Genomic DNA, 22,935 nt, shown 5'->3' with positions numbered 1-22,935 from the left:
ACTTTCTCCTCCAGATTTTCAAGGGCCAGTGAGAGCTCACCGGACACTGCCAGAACCTTGATGCTTTCCAGGGCACAGGCCCCTCTCTTGGGGCGAACCCGTTCCAGGGTGCCCTGCCTTTCACAAAGAAAAGAGAACTCTCCCTGGGGCTCCTGCGAGCTGCTCTGGGATTGTTTGTGTTACCACCCAACTCCCTTTTGATTGGTCAGGGTCTATGTAGGCCATTACCCCACCCTTCTGAACAGTGTTTGCCCATCTCTTAGAACCAACTGTCCCATGTTCAACTGCTGTTCAAATGGAACCTTTCTCCACTCCAGCGTTCAAAGTTCTCGTTTGAATATTTGCTACTAACACCAAGATCTGCACCCAGGCCCACACCCTACTTGTCACAGCCTGGCCCGCACTTGTTGCTAGCGGCATTAGGTGCCTTACTTGGGCTGACAGGGTGGATTGAGGTGAGCCAGCAGGCCCGACCCACACCACACTGGGCATCTCAACATTCTGCTCCAGCCATGGAAGACACGCAAACGTTTTTCGACTGATGTCCAAGCAACCCTCAGACAGGCATAGCCATGGGACGAATCCTGAGGTTGAAGGGGCATTTGAAATGTGTTTTTTTCATCGATGTATGAGCCAAGTGATTCACCTCAAAGACTTGTCACAAATTCTTTGTTTGATGGCATTTGCCAGACAGAGGTTGCTGACATTCAGATACAAGAAAAAGGGTTTCAGAGGGGGATGACAGAACCCCTGGGCGCTCCATCTTTCTAAAAGAACCCAAGCGATCAGAGTGGAGGAGGAGAGTTCAGTCCTAAAAACAAAGTGGGCCCATGGCAGGGGTGGGTCATGGTAGGGTCTCGGCGAGGCTGTCTATAAGCCCCTGCCTCATGCCCCTGGCACACCATCCACTGCTTAATGCCCCTGGTACACCATACACTGCTTCATGCCCCTGGTACACCATACACTAATTTTTTTCTAACCCTAACCTTGCAACTTTGTGTGGACCTCCATGAACCACTCTCTCCATCTAAACCTGCGGACCCTTATTTAACCCTTAGATGCACAAGCTATGCAAACCCCCTCTAAGGGACAACATGGGTCAAAAATGACCCGTATTGACATACAGTGTTATTTCATGCATGGTTGAGTGTTTCTTTACTATATTTTTGGAAATCAACTTATTTCATAATTTAATATTCAAAATATTCATTAAATATATTGTCTATGAAAACCATAAATCATTTTTGTTTCTCCTTTTTTAATTAATGAACTAAAATAGCTTTTGTATTATTACATCAAGTTTACACACATGGGTCGAAAATGACCCGTGTATGCAGGTGTGATATTTTTCTTTAAAAATGACATACTATAATAATGATTGTGTCAAAAAACATTATTTTAGCAGTGATTTGGACCAAAGAATAACACAGTTAATATTTGAAATGTTCATTTGTCACTTTGTCACACTCACATGTAGCATACACCATACAACCGATAACACTGGTTTTGAACTGTTAGTGCATCTGAAGTGTTACTGCAGTGAACTGTGGTGAATGCTGAACATATGAATGAATAAAAGAAAAGAAAACTGATCAAATAAACTCTTATGAGTAAGATGCAATATAGTACAGGGCTGTCAAACTCAAACACCCAGTGGGCCGAAATAAAAAAAACTGGGTCCAAGTCGAGGGCGGGAAATATTCAATATTTATTATGAACTTTTACAGATATTGAATCTGAAAATGTCCTAAAGCTTTAGCTTATTAGCTATTGCAATAATATTAATTCATTTGAATAGGCCTAAATATTAACTCACCCTTAGTGTTACACACATATAGAATCTGAACTATTCGGGGAACTAACTGAACTAATCTGAATTATACTAACTAAACGGTGCATGCGACATATTGGCGGGCCAGTTCTGATAGACATTAGATATTATCTGGGGGGCCAAATAAAATTACACCGCGGGCCGGATTTGGCCCCTGGGCCTTGAGTTTGACAGCTATGATCTAGCGCCTACATGCCTCACAAACGACAACGACATGTTTGTGCTCCTTGCACACAGGGCTGGTGCACTTGGAACACCAGATTAATGCTAGCTTTCGATCTTTGCTAGCTGGGCAGATCTTGCACCTCTTCCTCTTCACTTGGCCCTCCTGTGGCTGGGTGGTGGCTGCCCTGGTTAACCCACATCTTCCCATTGCCTCTGTGATATGGGTTTGGAGGTGGGGCATGCCCTCCATGCGCCTCCTCATGTGTGGCATGACCAGCTCTTTGCCCAGCTCCTTTATGAAGAGCCGCCATGCATTAGTCACACCACCCATGTAACCAGGGTGTTGTGCAGTGTAGTTGGTGAAGGCGTTGAGAGTGGCAACATCCAGCATATTGTGCCAGAGCACCATGGGCCACCTCCGTGTTCTCCGCTTGCAGGTGTACATGCAAACCATTTGATCCATTGTGTCCACTCCAGATTTTGTGTGGTTGTAGTACTGGATCACTTCTGGCTTCCTCTTGACACTATGGTCATCCACTGCTGTGTCATTATGCATGGTGCTTAGTAGCACAACAGCCTTCCCCTTTTTCGGGACATAGCTCACCTCGTCATGTTGCCACAGAATCCAAATTCGGAGCTGTACTTCTGAATCAGATGTGAAAAAAGCAGCCTGTTTTGTTCTGAGTGGAATGTGAAAAGTTGTCCAGTTGTTTAGTTCTGACAAGTGAAAAGTTGTCCACAGTAAAAATGTTCCTAACTGCAACCATTTTATGAATAAAAGTGACATGGGTCACTTTTGACCCATGTGTGTAAACTTGATGTAGTGATACAAAACCTATTTTAGTTCCAACATGTAAACAGAGAAAATGAAAAAAAATGATTTATGGTAATCAAAAACAAGATATGTAATAAATAGTTTGAAATATTAAATGACTAAATTAATATATTTTAAATTACATAGCAAAGAAACACAGCCATGCATGAAATAACATAGGAAATGAATACGGGTCATTTTTGACCCATGTTGCGCTTTAGAAGGGTAGTCGTACAAAAATGATTTTTATTAAAAAAGTAAAAAATTAAAAATGAAAATAAGAATTTGTGATGATCAAAAACAAGTTAGTTGAGGAATTCCTGGAATTCTGAATTGTGAAATTAATTTATTGCAAAGATATTTACGATTAAAACTCTGTCGGGTCACTTTTGACCCATCTTATGTATCAAAGGGTTAAGCACCCACACCTGGGCTGCTCACACCAGGGCCACAACCCCTGGAACTCCCACACCAGGCTTGACTTTATGGTTATGAGAAATGAATTATTAGTTGGTTGCAGTTGTGTTCGTTCTTTGGCACTGGAGTGTTAAATATACTCCAAAGAGGATGATGAGACTAAACAAAGTCAAAGTCTCCTGGGAAATAAAGTACTTTCTCTTAAAGTCGTTGATTCTCTGAAAATAGCATTTTCTTTCCCTTCCTCTTTCTTGGTTTGGCTTAGCATCTCTCCTGCTCTGTGGTAACGGTTTTCCAGTCTGATTTGGCTCCGGATGAAGATGAGCTTTAGGATTCGTAGATAACATTTTAGTTCCAGCATATGAGAATTCCTAGCACACTTTGTTGTTGGGAGCTGCTCTGGTATGCACGATAAATTTGCAAGGCTATACACAGTAAATTCATAACTTAGGGGGTTTAGATGCTAATGACTGTATGCCGTGGGGTTGTCTTAGCCTATATTATTTAGCTTTGAATTCATTGGCCTGGTCAGATTGCTTTATCACTGAAACAACTTAAGACTGACAGTGCACACTTATTTCACATAGGAGGATGTTTCCGTAAATGTTCAACAACATGTAGCATGAGCATGTGCAATCCCCCCACACCTCCCAAAAAATATTGTCCATTTATCTCTCAGATTGAGGACAAAACAATTAATTAAATTCCAACCCATTCACTGTGTTCCTCATCTGCAGTGTCCAGAGATAAGACAGATTTATGGAGTTCTGTACCGAGAGGACCCTTGTGAAATGCCACGGTAGAGATATGTACAGAGTGATTTTAGCAAAGTGTGAATGAGCACAATTTCTATCTGTCTGACTGGGTGAACAGTACAAGATAGAACATAATGAGGAGTGAAAAGCATTTTATCTTTTCCAATAGGTAATCACACATAGTCTACCTCCTGTAGTGTTCAGTTTAATAAGAAGTACTGCTGCATTCACTATAACTCATCTTCTTATGCAGTGAATGAGAGAACGAGCCATTGTTTCTCATTAAAAATAACCAAATTCATTTGTTTTTGTTCTCAGACTGTATTGCCAGAGGAGGAAAGTGTGCCTCCATTACTTGCCTTAGTTCTGTTAACAATGAAGCCTGGTCAATTAAAGCAATGGTTCAGCGTAATTTCGACCTTGCGTCATATGCACTATGACGTCTATCCGCCTCAGCCCTTTTTTTTCATTTGGTCGCAAATTAGTGGTATTAGAGATATCAGCTGAATGGCTTAGTACAGGCGCTAATGGAACCAACAGTGTATCTCGTAAATTACCCCACTAATAACATCATCGAAATCTTGCGCGATCACTGAAATACTGTGTGGTCGTGCGAGATCCCACACAGGGCACATCGAACGTGAAGATGAGTGGCTCAATTTCGAAGGTACTCTGTTTACAGCTTTAGCAGTAGCAGCAGAGTAAAAGCCATCAGGTAAGTGTTTATTTTAATTAACTCCTGGTGTACTTACAAACTTTCCAATGCATAGATTTATGAGTAAAGACCTTATTTGTACTACTGTAGAAGTTTGATAACAATACAGGCATTATTAGTGGGGTCATTTACCAGATACACTGTTGGTTCCATTAGCGCCTGTACTAAGCCATTCGGCTGATAGCTCTAACTCCACCAGTTTGCGACCAAATGAAAAAAAAGGCTGAGGGAGTGTTTAGATAGACGTAATGGTGCATATGACACTAGGTCGAAATTACTCCGAACCATCCCTTTAATACACTTAAATTTATTGCATCACTGTCATGGGACCCCTTGACCTTTGCTCAGCTCTTTACAAGTGAGGGGATTTGAAATGGTCAAAATCCAGCTGCCAGGCGCCTGATCTAATCTGATAACTGCCTGGATTATACTGCCTGGTCCAATGAACCGAACACTCTCATTCACAGTTGCTATGACAGTATGGAGGGCCTTGTCATCCTCTATCCCTTCTGACCATGTCTGATCCCTGCCCTTCATTTATACAGTCCCTGCTGGTGTGATTTCCAACTCCTCACATCATATTGAAAAGATATTATGCACACAAGGGATATTATTGTGATTAACATATGTTCATAACTATTTTCTTTTTTTTCACTACACAGCATTTCACAGTTTCACTTCTTTCAAGTTTGAACAAAATAAAATATGAATACTAACAGATGTCCATGCCAAACCCAAGCCATAATTAAGCATACAAAATGGTCATCTTTACACTTGTTACAAAAAAAACAAAAAACTGCTTTGTTGTTCAGGCTGCATGTTCAAAACCTGAGTGTGACTTGTTCCCAGATAATTGCTACACCTACAACAGGAGTGATATTAGTTTGAATCGTAGTAGCTGTAAACTTTTACCTGATGCACATGATTGGCAGCTCAGTTTGGGTAAACTACATCTTAATTTTCATATACACTGTGCACAAAAAATTGAATTCCTTCTGAATCATCAAAGTAAAGCTGAGCAAAGGTAACTGTTGCAAAATAGTGAATGGAGCAGAAGGTTGGAAATGATCCAAACAGTTGGGAGTGTCAGGTCTCTTTTCATTTTTCTGTTCGATGAATCAGAAAATATTATTAATATTGCAGTGTGCTGGAGCAGTATATAGTTTCCTGTTAAGACTTACAGACTAGATCAGGCTCTGTATATTTTGTGTCAGAGAGAGATAATATGAATAATCAGTCAGCTTTTGTTTTAACAGCCACCATTAGTGATCATTAATGATACAAATACAGCCTTGTTCAAAGACGTAACAACAGTACACTATGATATTGCCTTCTGTGGTGACTGCAATAGCCTTTGTCAAATGTGTCTTCCTGTGGTTCTGATCAAAGTAGAAAATAGTGATTCAATAAATTTAAAGCCCTGTTTGCTTTTCCAGATTGCTGTGTGGAACTCGTACAGGGGGATGAACCTGATGGAGTCCAACCGAGACAAGAATAACAATGTGACAGACTCTCTCGCTAACAGGACTCTTATTGTCACCACAATATTGGTAAGAAGGAATGAGGAAGGTTAAGCAAATGACAGTATGGGGAAAAGAATGGGAGCACAAATGGGATGTTAAGAGTGCAGATAAAGGCACAACAGAGGGGAGTGGGGAGTTTTCTTTAGGAGAGGAATATGATTGTTCAACTGAGTTGGTTAGATGATTTGAATTTGTATTTTCAGCGATGTGTAGACCAAGTATATTATCAGTCATTAAAGTAATTTAAAAAAAAGAATATCTAGATTTACTAATTCAAACACAGCTGGATCTGCTGTTTAGATATCTTGTCATTCACCCAAGGGTCAATAGATCTAGGAACTGAGTGGTAATGATTCAAAAAATCCAGCTGCCTGCTTAGATAGCATAGCATTGACAGAAATAAGTCAGTATGAGGAATGCATTGAAAACAATAAAATGCAGTGTTTCCCTTTTCTGTACAGGAAAATCCCTATGTGATGCAGAGAAAGTCAGACAAAGAGCTGATTGGAAATGATCGCTTTGAGGGCTACTGCCTGGACCTCTTGAAAGAGCTCTCCAACATCTTGGGTTTTACGTATGAAGTCAGACTGGTGGCTGATGGGAAATACGGAGCCCAGAATGACAAGGGAGAGTGGAACGGGATGGTCAGGGAGCTTATCGACCATGTAAGTTAGTAGTGGTGTTTCTGTTCACAGGTATAAACAACTTTTTTTCATGAATGGTTTCACCACAATCCATTCATGTCCCAAAACGAGGTAAAGTTAGACACTTCTCATGAATCCCCTCTCCTGAGAAATAGAGCCAAGATCCACAAGGTCCAGATATAGAATATCCACAGGACAAAAACACTGCATTAACGTGAAATTCAGTTAGCATGTTTGACTGTAGCTGTAGTGTTGTTATATTGTTTTGTACTTCATTCAGAATAATGGTTTGATCTTAACAAGCCAGATTGTCTTGCCACAGTGGAATACTAGAACATGTCATGGATAACCTTCAGCAGTACCATTTTACCTGTAGTATCTTCCTTTCTCTTTTGGTTTGTGCAGGTAGCAGACCTTGCTGTGGCTCCCTTGACCATCACCTATGTTAGGGAGAAGGTCATTGACTTCTCCAAGCCCTTCATGACCTTAGGCATCAGCATCTTGTACCGCAAACCTAATGGCACCAACCCAGGCGTGTTCTCCTTCCTTAATCCCCTGTCTCCAGACATCTGGATGTACGTGCTGTTAGCTTGCACAGGAGTCAGCTGTGTCCTCTTTGTGATTGCAAGGTAAGAGCACAGATTGATGCTTGTGATAATGAGATTATGTATGATATGATGAAAAGATATAATCCTGAGGTATACTATAGGATATAGGCAGCTTACTTAAAAGCCTGTGGCCAGTCTGTTTTTAGGGTCAACTTTGCCACAAGCTCCTTTGACAATAAGAGTTTGGAAGTAAAAAAGGACAGGAAAGCAGTGAGATGGTGGCCAGCGCCTGGCATTTTAAAATGATATACAGAGTCATGCAAATTCAAATTCACATGACAAGAAACATAGATGGTCTGGAATAATTGGCATGACTGTGGCATGACTACAGCTATTCTTTTTAAACAAACATAAGCTTTGAGCTGCCTGTCAGCTGCCAGATTGGCTTTCATCATTGTTGTTAAAAATTGCGGGAATAATTGCGATCTTGCTCTTCACCTTACTCTCACCTGAGGTGGTGTGTACTGTAAAACCCCTGCCAGCAGGTTGCACCCAGCAAATAGATTGGCTTTGAAAATCAAAATGCAAAATCAAGATGAAGTTTAAACTGAAGAAGGCTGGAAGCCGGCATTGAAGTCAAGTGCATGACCAGTGTGTCCCCCTGCCTCGCGATTAGCAACATAGAAGAGGGTTTTGCTTGTTTAGATTTTGTATCTTTCCTCCTAATATTTGAAATTCCTCTAATCTATTTTTTTCCTCTATGTTCTTCATTGTCTCCCAGGTTTACTCCATATGAGTGGTACAACCCACATCCGTGCAACCCGTCCTCGACTCTAATACAGAACAATTTCACTTTACTCAACAGTTTCTGGTTTGGTGTTGGAGCACTCATGCGGCAAGGTATTTATCTTACATTTCGCTCTTAGAGTGAGTGGAGACCAAAACAGAATTAAGAGGAATTGAATATTTGATTGAAATTTCACAGATGACTCCACAAATATTTTAATATTGCTCCCTATCAACTTCAAATGTGGTTTCAATGTTGTGTATACAATTTGTTTCCGATTCCCCAAAAAGCCCAAATATTCACCTTCCACTCACTGTGAATGCCCTTTACATGTAGCCTGGATTCATTCCCTATGAATTGCAACCTCACCCAGTTATTGGAATTATACTGCATTTCATGGGGACTTGACCTCCCTCCAAGCAGCAGATTTGGATAGGATAAGTCGGTTGGGCAGGCAATAAACCTACTGACATCATCAGTCCAAGCGCTTTCTTAACCTAATGTCCCTCCATTACTTTTCTCCAGGCTCGGAGCTAATGCCTAAGGCTCTGTCAACTCGTATAGTTGGTGGTATCTGGTGGTTCTTTACGTTAATCATCATCTCCTCCTATACGGCCAACTTGGCTGCCTTCCTCACTGTGGAACGAATGGATGCGCCCATTGACTCAGCAGACGACCTGGCAAAGCAGACGAGGATTGAATATGGTGCAGTGAGGGATGGATCCACCATGACCTTCTTTAAGGTAAACCGGTGCAGGCTCCTGCATGTTCCTGCAGACATGTTATAGTATAATTAATAATACTGAATACAGAATACACATACGCTAACTAAACTAAGTAAACTAAACTGACTAAAACATTACATTTTTATACTGCTATAGATGTTGGATAGCTATGTTAAATATAGTCAAAGTTCCAAAGCTTGAGGTGAATTTATGCAAAATGCCCCATGCAAGTGAAGAGCCATGGCTTCAGCCTGCTCTGAATGCTCTTTTGCAAAGTTGAATCTACTTCCTCCTCATGATGACATCAGAATGTGCGAACATTTCGTCTGTTCTATAGCCTTTGTTGCTAAGGTTACTCCACGGGTTGTGTGCATTGTCCACTCACATACTTTGAATCAGATTCAGGCTTGAACATGTATGCATGTATCTCAGAAGTCTGCCAAGGGATGGAACAGAGTAGGCTTATAGGAAGAGAGGAAGCATCAAGGAGACAGGAGCTAAAATGGCCTGAGTCAGATAGAGGCTGAACTGAGAGACTACATAAAAGGCCAGTATAAGAGATTTTTGAACTGGAAATGTATATTGGTAGAGCTCATAAATATAATCTGGAAATAGGATACATTCCCTTTAGCAGAAACATTTGTCTTCTTTGATGAAACCAAAAACATGCAAGGCTTTTAGACATATAGTTTTTTATTATGATTCTTCAGCAAAAGAGCTAACGATTGTTTGCTGTGTTTATAACTGTTCCTTACTGTGTGAATGGTAAGTAGATTGCATTTTTATTGGGCCTTTCTAGTTTTTTCACCACTCAAAGCACTTACAATATGTCAGTGTTCAACCACTAAGACACACATTCACAGACTGATGGAAGAGGCTGCCATGCAAGGTACCAACCTGCTCATCAGGAGATCTAATCTAGTACTTATTCACACACACACACACACACACACACCGATGGCACAGCCTTTGGGTGCAACTTGGAGTTCAATATCTTGCCCAAGGATATTTCAACATGTGGACTGGAGGAGCCTGAGATCAAACAACCTATCTCCCGATTAGTGGACAACCCGCTCTACATTCTGAGTCACAGCCGCCACATGATGTACATCCTGAACGTTCCACCTCTAATTCAATTAGTTACTCATTTAGCAAGCAACCAACATTATTATCAAAAACTGGGCGCAAAAGTCTTAACAGTGTGTACTCATGATGGATGAATGTGTAATTTGCTCAACTGAGTGAATACACAAAACACTGTGTTGCCAGATGATGTTGAGAACAATAGTAAAACTTTTTTTTAACTATTAGTGAGTGGTATAATGCCTTTATTTTTAGAACATCAGGATCATGACGGTTCCCTCAATTGGTACTCACATCATCCTGTATCTTTGCTAAATATTCCATGAAAAAGAAAACAATCTAAAGACAGAAAGATGAAAAAAAAGACTTGTATTAACTTAAATGAAATATGCGTCAAGAAGAGAGTATATGATGATACATTTACATGATGCATGTTAAGACTACTTGTGTTAGTGTTTTGGGATATCTGTGTTGAAGTTGAGCATACCTTAACTTGTTAGCTTGTATAATGTATCCCTGTACCAATGTCCTCAGGGAGGGCTGTCACTTCCTTCCCCCACCACCACACACACACTCTCCTTGCATCCTGGTGGCTCAGCAGGGGTGATCCATGCAGTGCTTTATCCTCCCAGATTGCAGCCAGTGATTACGGCTGCCTGGATAGGAAGAAGCAGGCTGTGTTGATAGCTCGAACAAATTGAATCAGCTGGAGGAGATTTAGAACACAGCTGTCCCATTTTCTCTGACTGAGCAAGAAGAAACATAGGCACACTTACACACCAATACACACAATCAAAGATATAAAGTACTACACATTCTGCTGTTAAATCTGTATGTGCTTATGATAATATATTCAATATAGTTGAGTATATGTACTTTGTATGTACAGCCAAAAACACACATAGCCTGTGTTTACATAGAGTAACAAATGCATCAGTATTTCTTGCCAACTTTCTTCTGTCTGATTCTTTTGGCAGAAATCAAAAATCTCCACCTATGAGAAGATGTGGGCATTCATGAGCAGCAGGAAGAACACTGCATTGGTTAAGAACAATAGGGAAGGTATCACCAGGGTCCTGACGACAGACTACGCCATGCTGATGGAGTCCACCAGCATCGAGTACATCAGCCAGAGAAACTGCAACCTCACACAGATCGGAGGTCTCATAGACTCCAAGGGCTACGGAGTGGGAACACCCATAGGTAGGAAATAATGAGATTAGGACTGTAGATTGTCGTTAGACTGTAAATTGTGGATCTCCATAGCACCATCTTTGTCACTTTTATTCATATTTAATGTCTTTCATGATTGTGTAAATTTTCAGACATTAATTATTTGTTTCCTACTAGGCTGCAAACATTTAGGCTCATATGGCTAGAATAACTCAAAGAAAAGTACTGCTACTGTATTTTCTACTGTATATGTTTTTGTTTTTTATTTATATTACAATATCCTCCTGCTTAAGTGTCTATCTCACTCTAGGAGTTCATTTTGATTTTTTTTTCTTAACTGGGGAAATTTTGCTAAGCACTTTGCTCAAAACATGTTCCCCACCTGCATAGTGGCACACATCCGTGCCTATAGGCTGCCAAGTACAATAGCAGCCACTGAGCAGATTCAGCGGATCAGATGGGAGTTAAGGCTCAAGGGCACCACAGTAGAAACAGTGTAGGTTGGGCAGCATTTATCAAAAATGATAAAGTACTGAAAATGTAGCATTACACAAAAAAATGTCCTTCTAGCTTTTCGATCTGTGATGCTAAGGACTCATTTTCCTGCAAAACACGATGCAAAGCAGGAAAATACCACCCTCTACCCCAATATCTAGCTGGTTAGCAAACTGGAGGGGGTCCAGCTAATCATCAGACGTGTGAGAAACAGTCCTTCCAATGACTTCATTACATTTCGATCAGGCAGTATTACCCACATCAGATTGACTCTGTACAAGTCCTGACTCAGATAACAAAGGCTCAAGAACTAAATGACACTGAGTGGCACAGCACTGATAACCTCAGGGCAGATGCAGCCATGCCTTGACTGAGAAGAGCCGACAGCTGAATCTCACTTGATCAACAGGTGTTGGATATTGGAGGCCTTGGGGTGTCGTAGGAGGATAGTGGAGAGGAAACGATCTGAAGGAGCCAAAGCCTCCTTGTCAAACCTTTTGAAAATAATTTCATTCCTTCAAATCCATGGCCCTGTCTCATTCCAACAACACATCCTGTGTGTTGTGCTGCTGTGGTTTCCCCTTCTTCTTCCTGTAGCAGTCCTTCCCCTGAGCAGTATTCCCCCTCAGATGTTTCTGTATCCGCTTCATTTCCTCCCTATCCTCTTTCCTGGAGGCTCATTTCTTCTTATGCAGAGTCTTTAGTCATGTAGGGTTTACTGTTTATTGAAACAGTGCAGTGTTTGTCAGAAAATAACCAAGGTTAATTTACTCTGGTTTACGATCACTCTACTCATGCATACTACAGAGCATATCATAATCAGTCACCACAAAACAATCTCATCCGTCTTCACTAACCATCAACTCACAGTTATAGTCATCACAGGCTGTTGGCAAGCTCATTTATTAAAGGCTTTGGGCTTAACGGCTTTGAATCACTAACTTAAATGCGGCCAAAATGGAAATCTTCTTTAATTTGCTACAACATCAGTTCATACTCCTCATACAAGTGAATGCTGGCTTATACTGTATGTTGTATTTAAATCAAGTCAATTTTATTTATATAGTTTAAAATGACAAATTGCTATCCATAGACCATTCATTCAAATAAGAGGAAGAATAGGAAACCATGCAAGGAAGAGCAACAGAAAAGGTATCCCTCTCCAGGAAGTACAGACATGCACTATGTAATTTATAATGCTGCAAATAAATAGAGGCAAAATGCAGAAAATAACAGGTGATAATTATGACAGAAATAAGCATTCAGAACACTGGTAAAAGAGGAAATGTATGCAGATGTAGCTCAGCATTGTTACTTCAAATACACAATAACAAACATTAGAAATGCAAATTGTAGTTTTATATCCTCAAAATACACATAAAGTCATGTTTCCTGTCACATACAGTGCATTTTGCTCTTACAGTACAGGCTTTAATTTCATGGTGAAAATAAATACTTATGGTTCACTAAAACACTGCAAACAACAGCAGTGCCTTATTTTATAATTGGGGCATTTAGAGGAAACAGCATGTATTTATCGGTACATCTGTATATTCGACTTCTCTACTCTTTCCTCTCCCTCACCAGGCTCTCCATACAGGGATAAAGTGACTATTGCCATTCTTCAGCTGCAAGAGGAAGGGAAGCTGCACATGATGAAGGAGAAATGGTGGAGAGGCAATGGCTGTCCAGAGGAGGACAACAAGGAGGCCAATGCTCTGGGTGTGGAAAACATCGGTGGTATCTTCATTGTCCTGGCTGCTGGTCTGGTGCTCTCTGTGTTTGTGGCTATTGGCGAGTTCATCTATAAGGCCCGCAGGAATGCTGACATAGAAGAGGTGAGTAATGTAGATGGAGGACAAACAATTTGATTAAAATATTGAAGATATGCTCTGAGGAAACCTGTGATGAGATCTTTGTTTCAAAATATCTGTTGAGGAGAAGAATGTGAATAGGAAAGAATGTGATTGCAATAATTGGAGATTGTTTCATATCACGGAGTATTATAGGAAATTAGAGGCCTTTATACTCTTACATACATTTTCAGAAACTGAAGACAGGTAATATTTTGTTTCATATTTACAAATGCAAATCACTTCTCACTATATAAGTGTTTGTTAGATGATGGTTGCGTATGAAAAAAACACAGTAATTAATGGGTTAAACATCAACAAATCATTCACTTGCTATTATTTGTTCTTTCTCATACATCCAATATATAATGCATGACAACAGTATGTCATCATTACTAGATTTTGCTGGAATTTGCATATTTTGGTTGCTGTTTTTTTTTAATGAAGTCTTCTGTATTTTTCCATCAGTTTGTTTGTCAAGCACAACATGCAAATGAAGAATCTCTATCTCATTTAATTGAGCATTAGCTCTATCTGCCTTTTTTTAAATTATTCATTTATTTGCGTTTGCCTTGCCTTGGTTTTGTGTTGTCTCTTATGCTGTACTGGCTTTTTAAAATATTTTTTTTGTTATAGGTTGTGAGAATATGTTCTAACTTTTCTGTGTGGATCTCTTTTGTGTTTTTCCCTCCATCCTGTTTTCTTTGCATGCTCGCATCAGGCATTTTGTTTCTTTTATGGGGTGCAATCCCGTCAGTTTCAGCGGCGTGGCTCCACCTCCTCCTCTGGCACCTCCTTATCTACAGATCTGGAGAGCGGCAGGCTACTGGGGGATGACACAGAGTAGCCATGGCAGCACATTTACAACACATACAGTCTAGATAATAGGTTTGTAAGACCTATAACCAGGTGGTCTTCTTTTTTCCACTGTTAAAAGATCCCATTATATCTGTACCTGCATCACCCTGTCCCATTTACCATATCCCTTTCACTATACCTTTAATATCTGAGCCTATGTGCCCAAGCTGGTTCCCTGCAAAATGCCCTCTTTTCCCTTGTGGTTATATTAACAGCTCTCCCCTTATTTGTATACAAGTTACAAGTTATTATATAAAATGCTTGAGTTACATGTTTGTTTCATTTTGAGCTCAAAGTTATTCAAATTCAGTATAGTTTGCAAAATGTAGTAGCCATGTTCCTAGAAGAAGTGTAGAGCTCTGCAGTTCTGTTCTGGTGTAAATTGTTTTTCTCACTTCCATGCAAATGCAGGATGACATATAACAAAGAGCCCCAACTAGAATCAAACTGGTGACCATATGATTATGCATCTTAACCACTTGGCTACTAGACACACCTAGCTTGCATTGATTAAGCCTTCCAACACCAGCCCACAAGTTATGCCTCATTCATTGTGTAGTCTCAGTAGACATTTGTGTACACTAGAAGCAGACTTTGATTGCCTTTTGGGAAATCAAAAGATAGGAGAAGTTATTAGAATATTTTCCTCCTCATTAAGCTCTCTGGTACACTGGTTTGGTTGGTTGAAATTTGGGTAACAGTGATGAAACTATGTGTTGGGTTAAAATGTCCCATGACACAGATCCATGGCCAAAAGCAAAGTTGTAATTTCATAAATGACTGCTGGTGACTGCAGGCAATTTTAACCAAAGTAATGATGGATGGAATCAAAGAGGGATATGGACTTTCAAGGTCCTCACTGCTCCCCTGGACTGACCTTGTCATCTTGAAATGCAATCCATCTGTATTTGCTGTAAGATGTGAGAAAAACCCAGGCATATATTCAATTAGTTAAGGATCAGCGCACGAGATGCAACATGTAAAGCACTATAAAAATGATAAATAAATGAATAAATAAATAAGATACCTTAGCAAAGTAAGGTCTGAGGTTGGTAAAGGTTTCTCTTCTGTCACTGAGGCAGAATGTTACGGGTTACGTGGGAACCCTGCAGGAAGCCATACTAGTTTGTGAAGCCTTAGGCATAGCCTGAGGATAAAAGAAAAAAGTTCTGGTCCATGGATGCAAAGACCAGCAGATAAAAATGTGATGACATTGTGCCACGAATGATAATTTGCTAAATAAATTTAGTGAGCACACCCTCTGGAAGAGAGGAAAATGAAAGGGAAATAAACATGATAGAAGATTAATGAGCTCAATGCAAAGTATTATTCTGCAGAATCAAATAAGCCTGAGGCTTCTCATTTCAGATGGCCCTCTCTGATAATTTCAAATAATTACCATATTATGAATTCATGGCTTGCTGTATTAGGATGTTGCACTGCAGAAACTGTCCTTCATCTCTTGTCTATGTAATTGGATTTTATGATGAGACAACAGAGTTTACAAGTGTTTTACAACTCTTTTAGACAAATTACAATGTATGCCTGTTTAATCATTTCTGGTGTTTGTCTGGTTAGACTTTACAGCTAACTTGTGGTTATTGGCTGTCTGCTTACATTCAACTGTAGGCAAACTCATTGAAGCCAACTTGCAAGGCTGGATCAAAAGTCATGGCCTTAGGTTCAAACTGAAATTAGTATAGTTTTCAGTCAATGGCGTATCTAACAATTCCCCAGTTGATCCAATTATGGAACAGCAGTCATTGGTTGGTTCATGTTAGTACATTCTATTCTAGTACAGTCTTTCAAATAGTGGCCAACATTCCTGAAGGTCATAGTGAAAATCAATCTTGCCCAGGCATTTAACTGTGGTCCTCTTTTGCAGTGTGTGTCTTTTAGAGCAGTGATGGAGGAGTTGGGTATCTCCCTGCAGTGTTACAAAGGCATCAGAAGGAGGTCGCGACCCCACAGCGGAGCAAGGTCAGCTTGCATCTTCTGTCAACCCAAACATACTACAAAGAGGGAAGCAGTGAGACGGGACTCCAGCACTTGAGCTTGGATCAAAAAAGTGATGGAACTTGGATCAAAGACAGCTATATGAGCACTTCCTCTGATTTGTTTGTGAGCCAGCATATAATATGAAGTTGTTTCCTCATCACCCCCATCCTTATGCTGTATTTGTACAGATAATACATAAAGCAGTATACTGTAGATGTAGTTACAAAATCTTGGCCTTTTATCAACATTAATAATGTAATGTTAAGGCAAGTGATGACTAAGAGAATGAAAACTCTCTCATAGTATACCATTGCTGTTCCCTCATGGCTGTAGTTTACCATTCTGAGCAGTGTGCAGAGTTGACACTTTAGAGATATCCCCATTGTGTAAATGTAAGACAACTTTACCGACTTTCAGAGTAAAAACAATTTTTGCATTTTTTTAAAACTGCTGTCAGATTTGTTGTTGTTGTTTTTGTTTTTTATCGCTGGCAGGTGTGTGTGTGTGTGTGTGTGTGTGTGTGTGTGTGTGTGTGTGTCTGTGTGTGTGTGTGTGTGTGTGTGTGTGTATGCATGTTCCTTTGTGTGCCTTTACTGGCAGCTAGCTGTTCCACTGGCAGCTTGCGAAGTACCTTCAGAGTGAATTGCTGAGCCAACCCTGGCCAGCGAAGGGAGATAAGGACCTCTAAGGAAAGTCAGGAACACATCTGCTGTTTTATACCCTTCAAGCAACCACATCACAAACATCAACCCTCTCCTCTACACACACACTCACACAGACACTTGCCTCACAAATGCTTGTGATCATGAAATATGGCTGTCTGAGAAGAAAAGGATATGATACAGGGAGAAGGAAAGGACAAAATGAGAGGCAGTTGTTTTGTTTTTTTGGTTTGTTTATTCAATGTGTGAAATTCTCAGGAGGTCAAAAACAAGACACATTCCCCCTGTTCCCTGGAGAATAGAGTCTTGTTTTTATATAAATCAGCTCTTTTCTATTTGCAATTTGAAAGCCTTAGGAGTGAGCTCATCTCCCAGTAGGGACAGTGGATCCCAGTGGCTGTGTGTATTCAAAAAAGTGAAACATTTCTGCCACAATGTTTTTTTTTTCTTTTTAAAGACTTCACAAGCTTGATGTGCATGTAATATAACTACCAGCATCTGTAAAGGGCAATTTATTTTATGATACAATTATAATCCCTTGGCACAGCCTCATAATGAGCATAAAAACGTTATATTGGTAATAGAGCACATTACCACAAACATATAGAAGGTCAGGCTTGTACATGCTGAAAGATGTTGAATGAAAACATTATTTACACACACCCCTTCACTCAATTTTTTTTATTCCTGTTCACTTGGATGTTTGAGATTCATTGTGCATGGTGATGTATGTGCAGTTAGTTTTCATATTCATCTACAACTAATTTGGAAACCAATCATGGTCCACTATGCAGTTTCTACAAGTGTGCTGCAGAAACCTGAATCCTCCAGTGCACAAACACTGAGAATGACTGTTGAAGTAGGAGTCGTCTTATCTCTAGCAGTTACACATTTGTAATGAACAATGTTTGCATATTCATAGATTTCCCAATGAGGGAAAGGGAGTAGATATGATTTCAAGGATTTTTACGGAGGTACTTTTTTCAGTGGAAAAAACACATCAGACACAAATTATAATTCAAATTGTTCATGTCTGGAAACCTGTCTGGATGGGATATTTAAATTTGATTTGTGTAATTTATAATCAATCAATTTTCTTTTATTCATCACATAAACAAATTATTTCTTCTTTTCATAAATCTAAAAATGAAGATCAATCTCCTGACTGTATATACCACATATTGGCCTTGACCTCTGCACTGCAGGTAATCAGAATGAGTAATGAAAATGTTCTCAGCAGCTTCAGTACTATTACTTCTCTGCACAATGAATAAAGAGAACATTGATGGCTATCAACACTGAATGACTCACACATCACTATTTGAATTGAACTTCTCTCATCTGGAGCTGTTGCAGAATAATCAACTCTGACACCTGAAGGCAAACAGACACATCATGTAGACATCTCTGCACAAAACAAACAAGTGAATGGTTGTAATACAGTTTCTTCAAAAATTCTGTGTTTTGTGCTCTATTAGGTGCTTCCCCATATCCTTATGCTTGTTCCCTCTCTCTGAAGCTGATCTAAATTAATCAGTGAGGAAGAGGAATGTAAGAGGTCCCATATGCTCCTTGTCTCTCTACCACCTCTTGCCCAACCCTTTTAATCTCTTCTCATTAGCACCTGCTTTCAGTGACTCTGTCCTCGCCTCTAGTTTTACTGTGTACGCTGCCAGTGAACTGGATGTGTACTGGTGGCATATATCATTTATCTTGTTGTTTTTTTTTGAAAAGCCTATTGATGCCAGCCAGCCAGCCAGCCAGCCAGTATTCCTGACTTTGTAGAAAGATTGCAATTCATAAAAGCTGTGGACTGGAGGAGCCGGGAATCGAACCGCCAATCTTTCAATTGGAGGACGACTGCTCTACCTATACAACTTGAACTTGAAAAATAAAAATGAGAATGACTGTTAATGGCACACCTGAAGCATTAAATCATTATACAGTCCATTATCAATAATGTCAGGACTTTTAAAACTGACCTCTGATTCCCAACCGACACAAACACATTTAAACGGGAAAGAGCAATAAAATGCCATAAATGACTCAAGTCAGAGGTTTTGCATGTGACATTTCTGTCGGTGGATCCTGTGCACCGGTTTGTGTGTATCCTAAGAGAATTGGACTGAGCTTTTCTTAATCTCTTCATGTAATGACTTTTCTCTTTTTTGGTATTCAGATTAATTCTGGGATTGGGCTCTGTCCAATGTAATAGCGTTTGGTTGTCTCTAATCTCCTAACCCCATAATTCTTAATCAAAACCAAAGGCTGTATTTTTCTTCTTTTTTTTTCATCATTATCTAATCCGTCATGAATGAGGCCACGGATTACAACTCCGACCTTGGCATTCTGCACAGCTGAGAGGGGTTCTGCTCCTTCATACTAACCTAGTATGCCCTCACCTGAACAATATTATGTTGTCGAACAATGTTTCTGTCCTCACCTGTGTTCAGTTTCTTGTTTGTTTCACCCAGATAAATGATTTGTCTCACTGGTCTTGAAGCATTCAACCTTTGTGGTGTTGCAGAGGTAAAAGAGAAATGTGGAGAGATAAAAGGATAGTGCCATCTGTCTGTTTTTGCCAGCAAAGGACAAAGAAGGTCAAAGATTATGATCCATACTTCTATACCTATTGCACAGATGAGGAGACACTGAGAACAAATCCAAGTAACAAAGAGAGTAATATCAAAGAATCTGTTGTTGACAGTAGGGTTATACTTGTGCTTCATTAAGTTCACTTGAAAGAAAGTCAACAAATCAAAGAAAAACTAAATATAAACGGGCTGAATTTTACAACCTGTATAAAACCACATGCATTATGCAAATATATTAACTTCTGCATTTCATTACATTACATTTACTTTTTTCCTAGGTTGTTTGTACTGAATCTCAGATATTCTACCGCTCTATGTTAAATCTACCATTGAAACCCTTTAAACCTGCCAAGCCTGGTTCATGTATCACTACACAAAGCTCTCAACTATATACAAGTACATAAGAATCAAATCTAAACTATGACTCCAGCATAAGAGACCTGCAGATGCTTGAGCGTGTCCCATCCATCACAATGAGATGAACAGTCTCTAGGGCCAATAAGGCAGGTCTGTGTCAACAGCCTGTCAGTGAAGACAAATGAGGAGGAGGAGGACTCTTGGAGGTGCAGAGAATCATTTATCTCTCTCTCTCTCCTTCTATTTGTCTCACTGTCTGTCTGTGTGAAAATGCTGGCTGTATGAAATTCAGGGGGAATGCTGTCATCTGCTGGTGTGCAGGTGCAGTGAACATATGGATGTAAATATACCAATCACAGCCTTAACCCTGTAGTTAATTTGATCAGACTGACCTAAGATTCCATGACTTTGTCTACAAAGAGGATTCAACACACAAAATAAATTCTATTAATTTGCATACAATTTTTGTTTTATTCGACTTTTGTACAATGTACAGAAATGAATGGGGGACACTACAATTAGTGTAAAAAACTGAGCTCAGGTACATCCTCATTTGTCAGATGGACACACACACACACACACACACACACACACACACACACACGTACGCATGTACGCACGCAAACACACACACACACGCATGCACGCACACACGCACGCACACACACGTTGGGTTCCCTGGCAACCACTATGGGAACATTTGCCCGGTAGAGTCTCTCTCCTGCGGGAACAACACCTGTTGGCAGTTCTCACAGACAGTTGCAAAATTGTTTCAATAGTATTGAACTTTTCTCATTGCTTTGGTAGCCTATATAATGTTTTTTTGAGGCCTTGCACACAGTTCATTGTGTTGCAGCACCATGGCAGATTGATATACCGTAAATGAGGATAGACTATATATTTGACCAACGAGGAGGAGAGAGGCCAAGAAACTGACAGTGAGGATGGATTAGAGGAGGAAGTGTCAGAAGATGAAGAGGATGGCAATGCTGAGGCTACTGTCACATTCAAGTCAAAGAATAGGAACTTATCCTGGTCTTCATCCCCACCTGAGAATCAAGGTAGGCTTTCAGCTGAAGATGTCATCAGGATGACCCCAGGACCTACAAAATATGTCGTATCCCGGATTGATTGCATCAAATCCTGCTTTGAACTGTTCCTGACTGAGTCCATCGAAACCAAGGTGGTAAACATGACCAACTTGGAGGGGAAACAGATTTACAAAGACAATTGGAAGGAGGTAACCCAGATAGACATGAAAGCATACATGGGTGTTTTGATTTAGGCTGGTGTGCACAGATCCAGAAACCAGTCTACCAGCAATTTATGGGATGCAGAGTCTGGTCGGAAGAAGCAAGATGATTTGCTGCAAGAGAGGTGACAAAAGAAAGGAAGAGGTGCAGTCTGTGTGTGCCAACAGATGTGAAAACAAGCATAATGTGCCATAAACACAATGCATATATTTGCAAGGCACATCAACAACCTGCACATATTGTCCAACATGTGCATGAGAAAAAACACCATTGAAGTTTGAGTAAACCCTCCACCAAGTTTAGAAGCCTGGATTTGTTTTCAGTTTTCAGTTGTTTTCTGTTATCAGGCAAAAACACATCTGATAGACTGATGAATATGGTAATGTTATTGTTCTTGTTGTTCTTTAATGTATTAAGACATTGATCTCGGAATATTGTGAAATTGTCAAGTGTACTGTCCTTTGTACAGTAGTCTGTTATAAACAGTGTACTATGTTTCATCTGATTATTTCTCATAATAATCCAGAAATGATGCGTTTTAGAACTCAAATTCAATATACGCTCAGATCAGTAAGGCATACACGCCATAAGTAACAGATAGAAGTTCAAAACGTGTAATGTTCACAAGAACTGAAGTTGATAAAAAGATCTAACACAACAAAAAGTGATAATTATGTATTATTACAGTTTTTATGATAAGTCTTAATGGAGCAGTCATTTTTGACCAGGAACACAAAATTGTCAAACATGAAATGAACACAACATGAGGGTTAAATCAGAGCACGAGGACAGCCTGAATAGTTCTTTCAGAGAACCATAGAGATGAATTTATGCCTTTTTTCCCTTTCAGACCCATCCTCATATGCTTAATTTAGCATTATTATTACTGTGATATTTAGGCCTACAATGAATTCTAATCATGTCAGCCTGACACGACCAGATGGAGGGCAGCTTGTGATGCCTCTTCACCCAAGATTCAAGTGGGTATTTAGTGTGTTAAATTACCGGTGGGGAGTCATCTATGTTCAGCTCTGTAATTGATTTTTCAGATAATCCAATGGTTTTATAAGTGGCTTGTTTGTCATGAAAAAAATAGAGATACACTGGACAGCTGTGAAACGTAAGACATCTTGATGTATAAGAGGCTGAATTAACCGTGCATATGCATCATACAGTAAGAGCCATGTAAAAGTTTTATCATCTAACTGGGGTACACACTGGCAATTTAGCCTATTGCACTATAAAATAAAGAAAAAAGAAAACTACAGCAAAAGAAGCTTAAATATCCAGACTTTTAGTATGTTGTATGTGCCAGGCTCCAAACACAATGTGCACTCCTACATTTCCCATAATGCAACTCCATTGTGTGTTTTTAATTGATGATCATTTTAAAGACAGAAGAAAGCTCAGAACTCAGTTTTCACAAGCTAAATGTGTAAACTAGCGCTCATGCGTAAAATCAATGGAGTGCTCCTTTAAAAGTCCATCTTTATGTGCCCCTGTCACATTATTTAGATACTCATCCAAGTATGAAAAGTTTACCATCAAAGATTACGAGGCTTTGCACTGTAGCCTCTCTCAAAAAAGGTAAACAGACTTGGGGATGCTCTATTTTCTTCCGCAAGAACTATTATAGCACGAGATATTTCTTTCTGAGCAACTGCCTCATTACACAGCTATTGCAA

General features: G+C 39.8%; 1 protein-coding gene across 1 annotated transcript in view; it reads left to right on the top strand.

The window, feature by feature from the left end:
- grik1a (glutamate receptor, ionotropic, kainate 1a) overlaps positions 1-16,439 on the top strand; it is a 33,561-nt gene extending 17,122 nt beyond the window's left edge. The window contains exons 11-18 of the mRNA XM_053331100.1: positions 6,134-6,247; positions 6,682-6,885; positions 7,270-7,493; positions 8,194-8,312; positions 8,725-8,942; positions 10,985-11,210; positions 13,263-13,513; positions 16,272-16,439. Of these exons, the coding sequence (XP_053187075.1) occupies positions 6,134-6,247; positions 6,682-6,885; positions 7,270-7,493; positions 8,194-8,312; positions 8,725-8,942; positions 10,985-11,210; positions 13,263-13,513; positions 16,272-16,439 (1,524 nt within the window). The remainder of the gene's footprint in view (positions 1-6,133; positions 6,248-6,681; positions 6,886-7,269; positions 7,494-8,193; positions 8,313-8,724; positions 8,943-10,984; positions 11,211-13,262; positions 13,514-16,271) is intronic.
- Positions 16,440-22,935: the final 6,496 nt, after the last annotated feature.

Source organism: Scomber japonicus, chromosome 13 (assembly GCF_027409825.1).
Source record: "Scomber japonicus isolate fScoJap1 chromosome 13, fScoJap1.pri, whole genome shotgun sequence".
NCBI lineage: Eukaryota > Metazoa > Chordata > Actinopteri > Scombriformes > Scombridae > Scomber > Scomber japonicus.
Note: the sequence above shows the minus strand (reverse complement) of the source record. Positions and strands in the feature narration are given on the sequence as shown.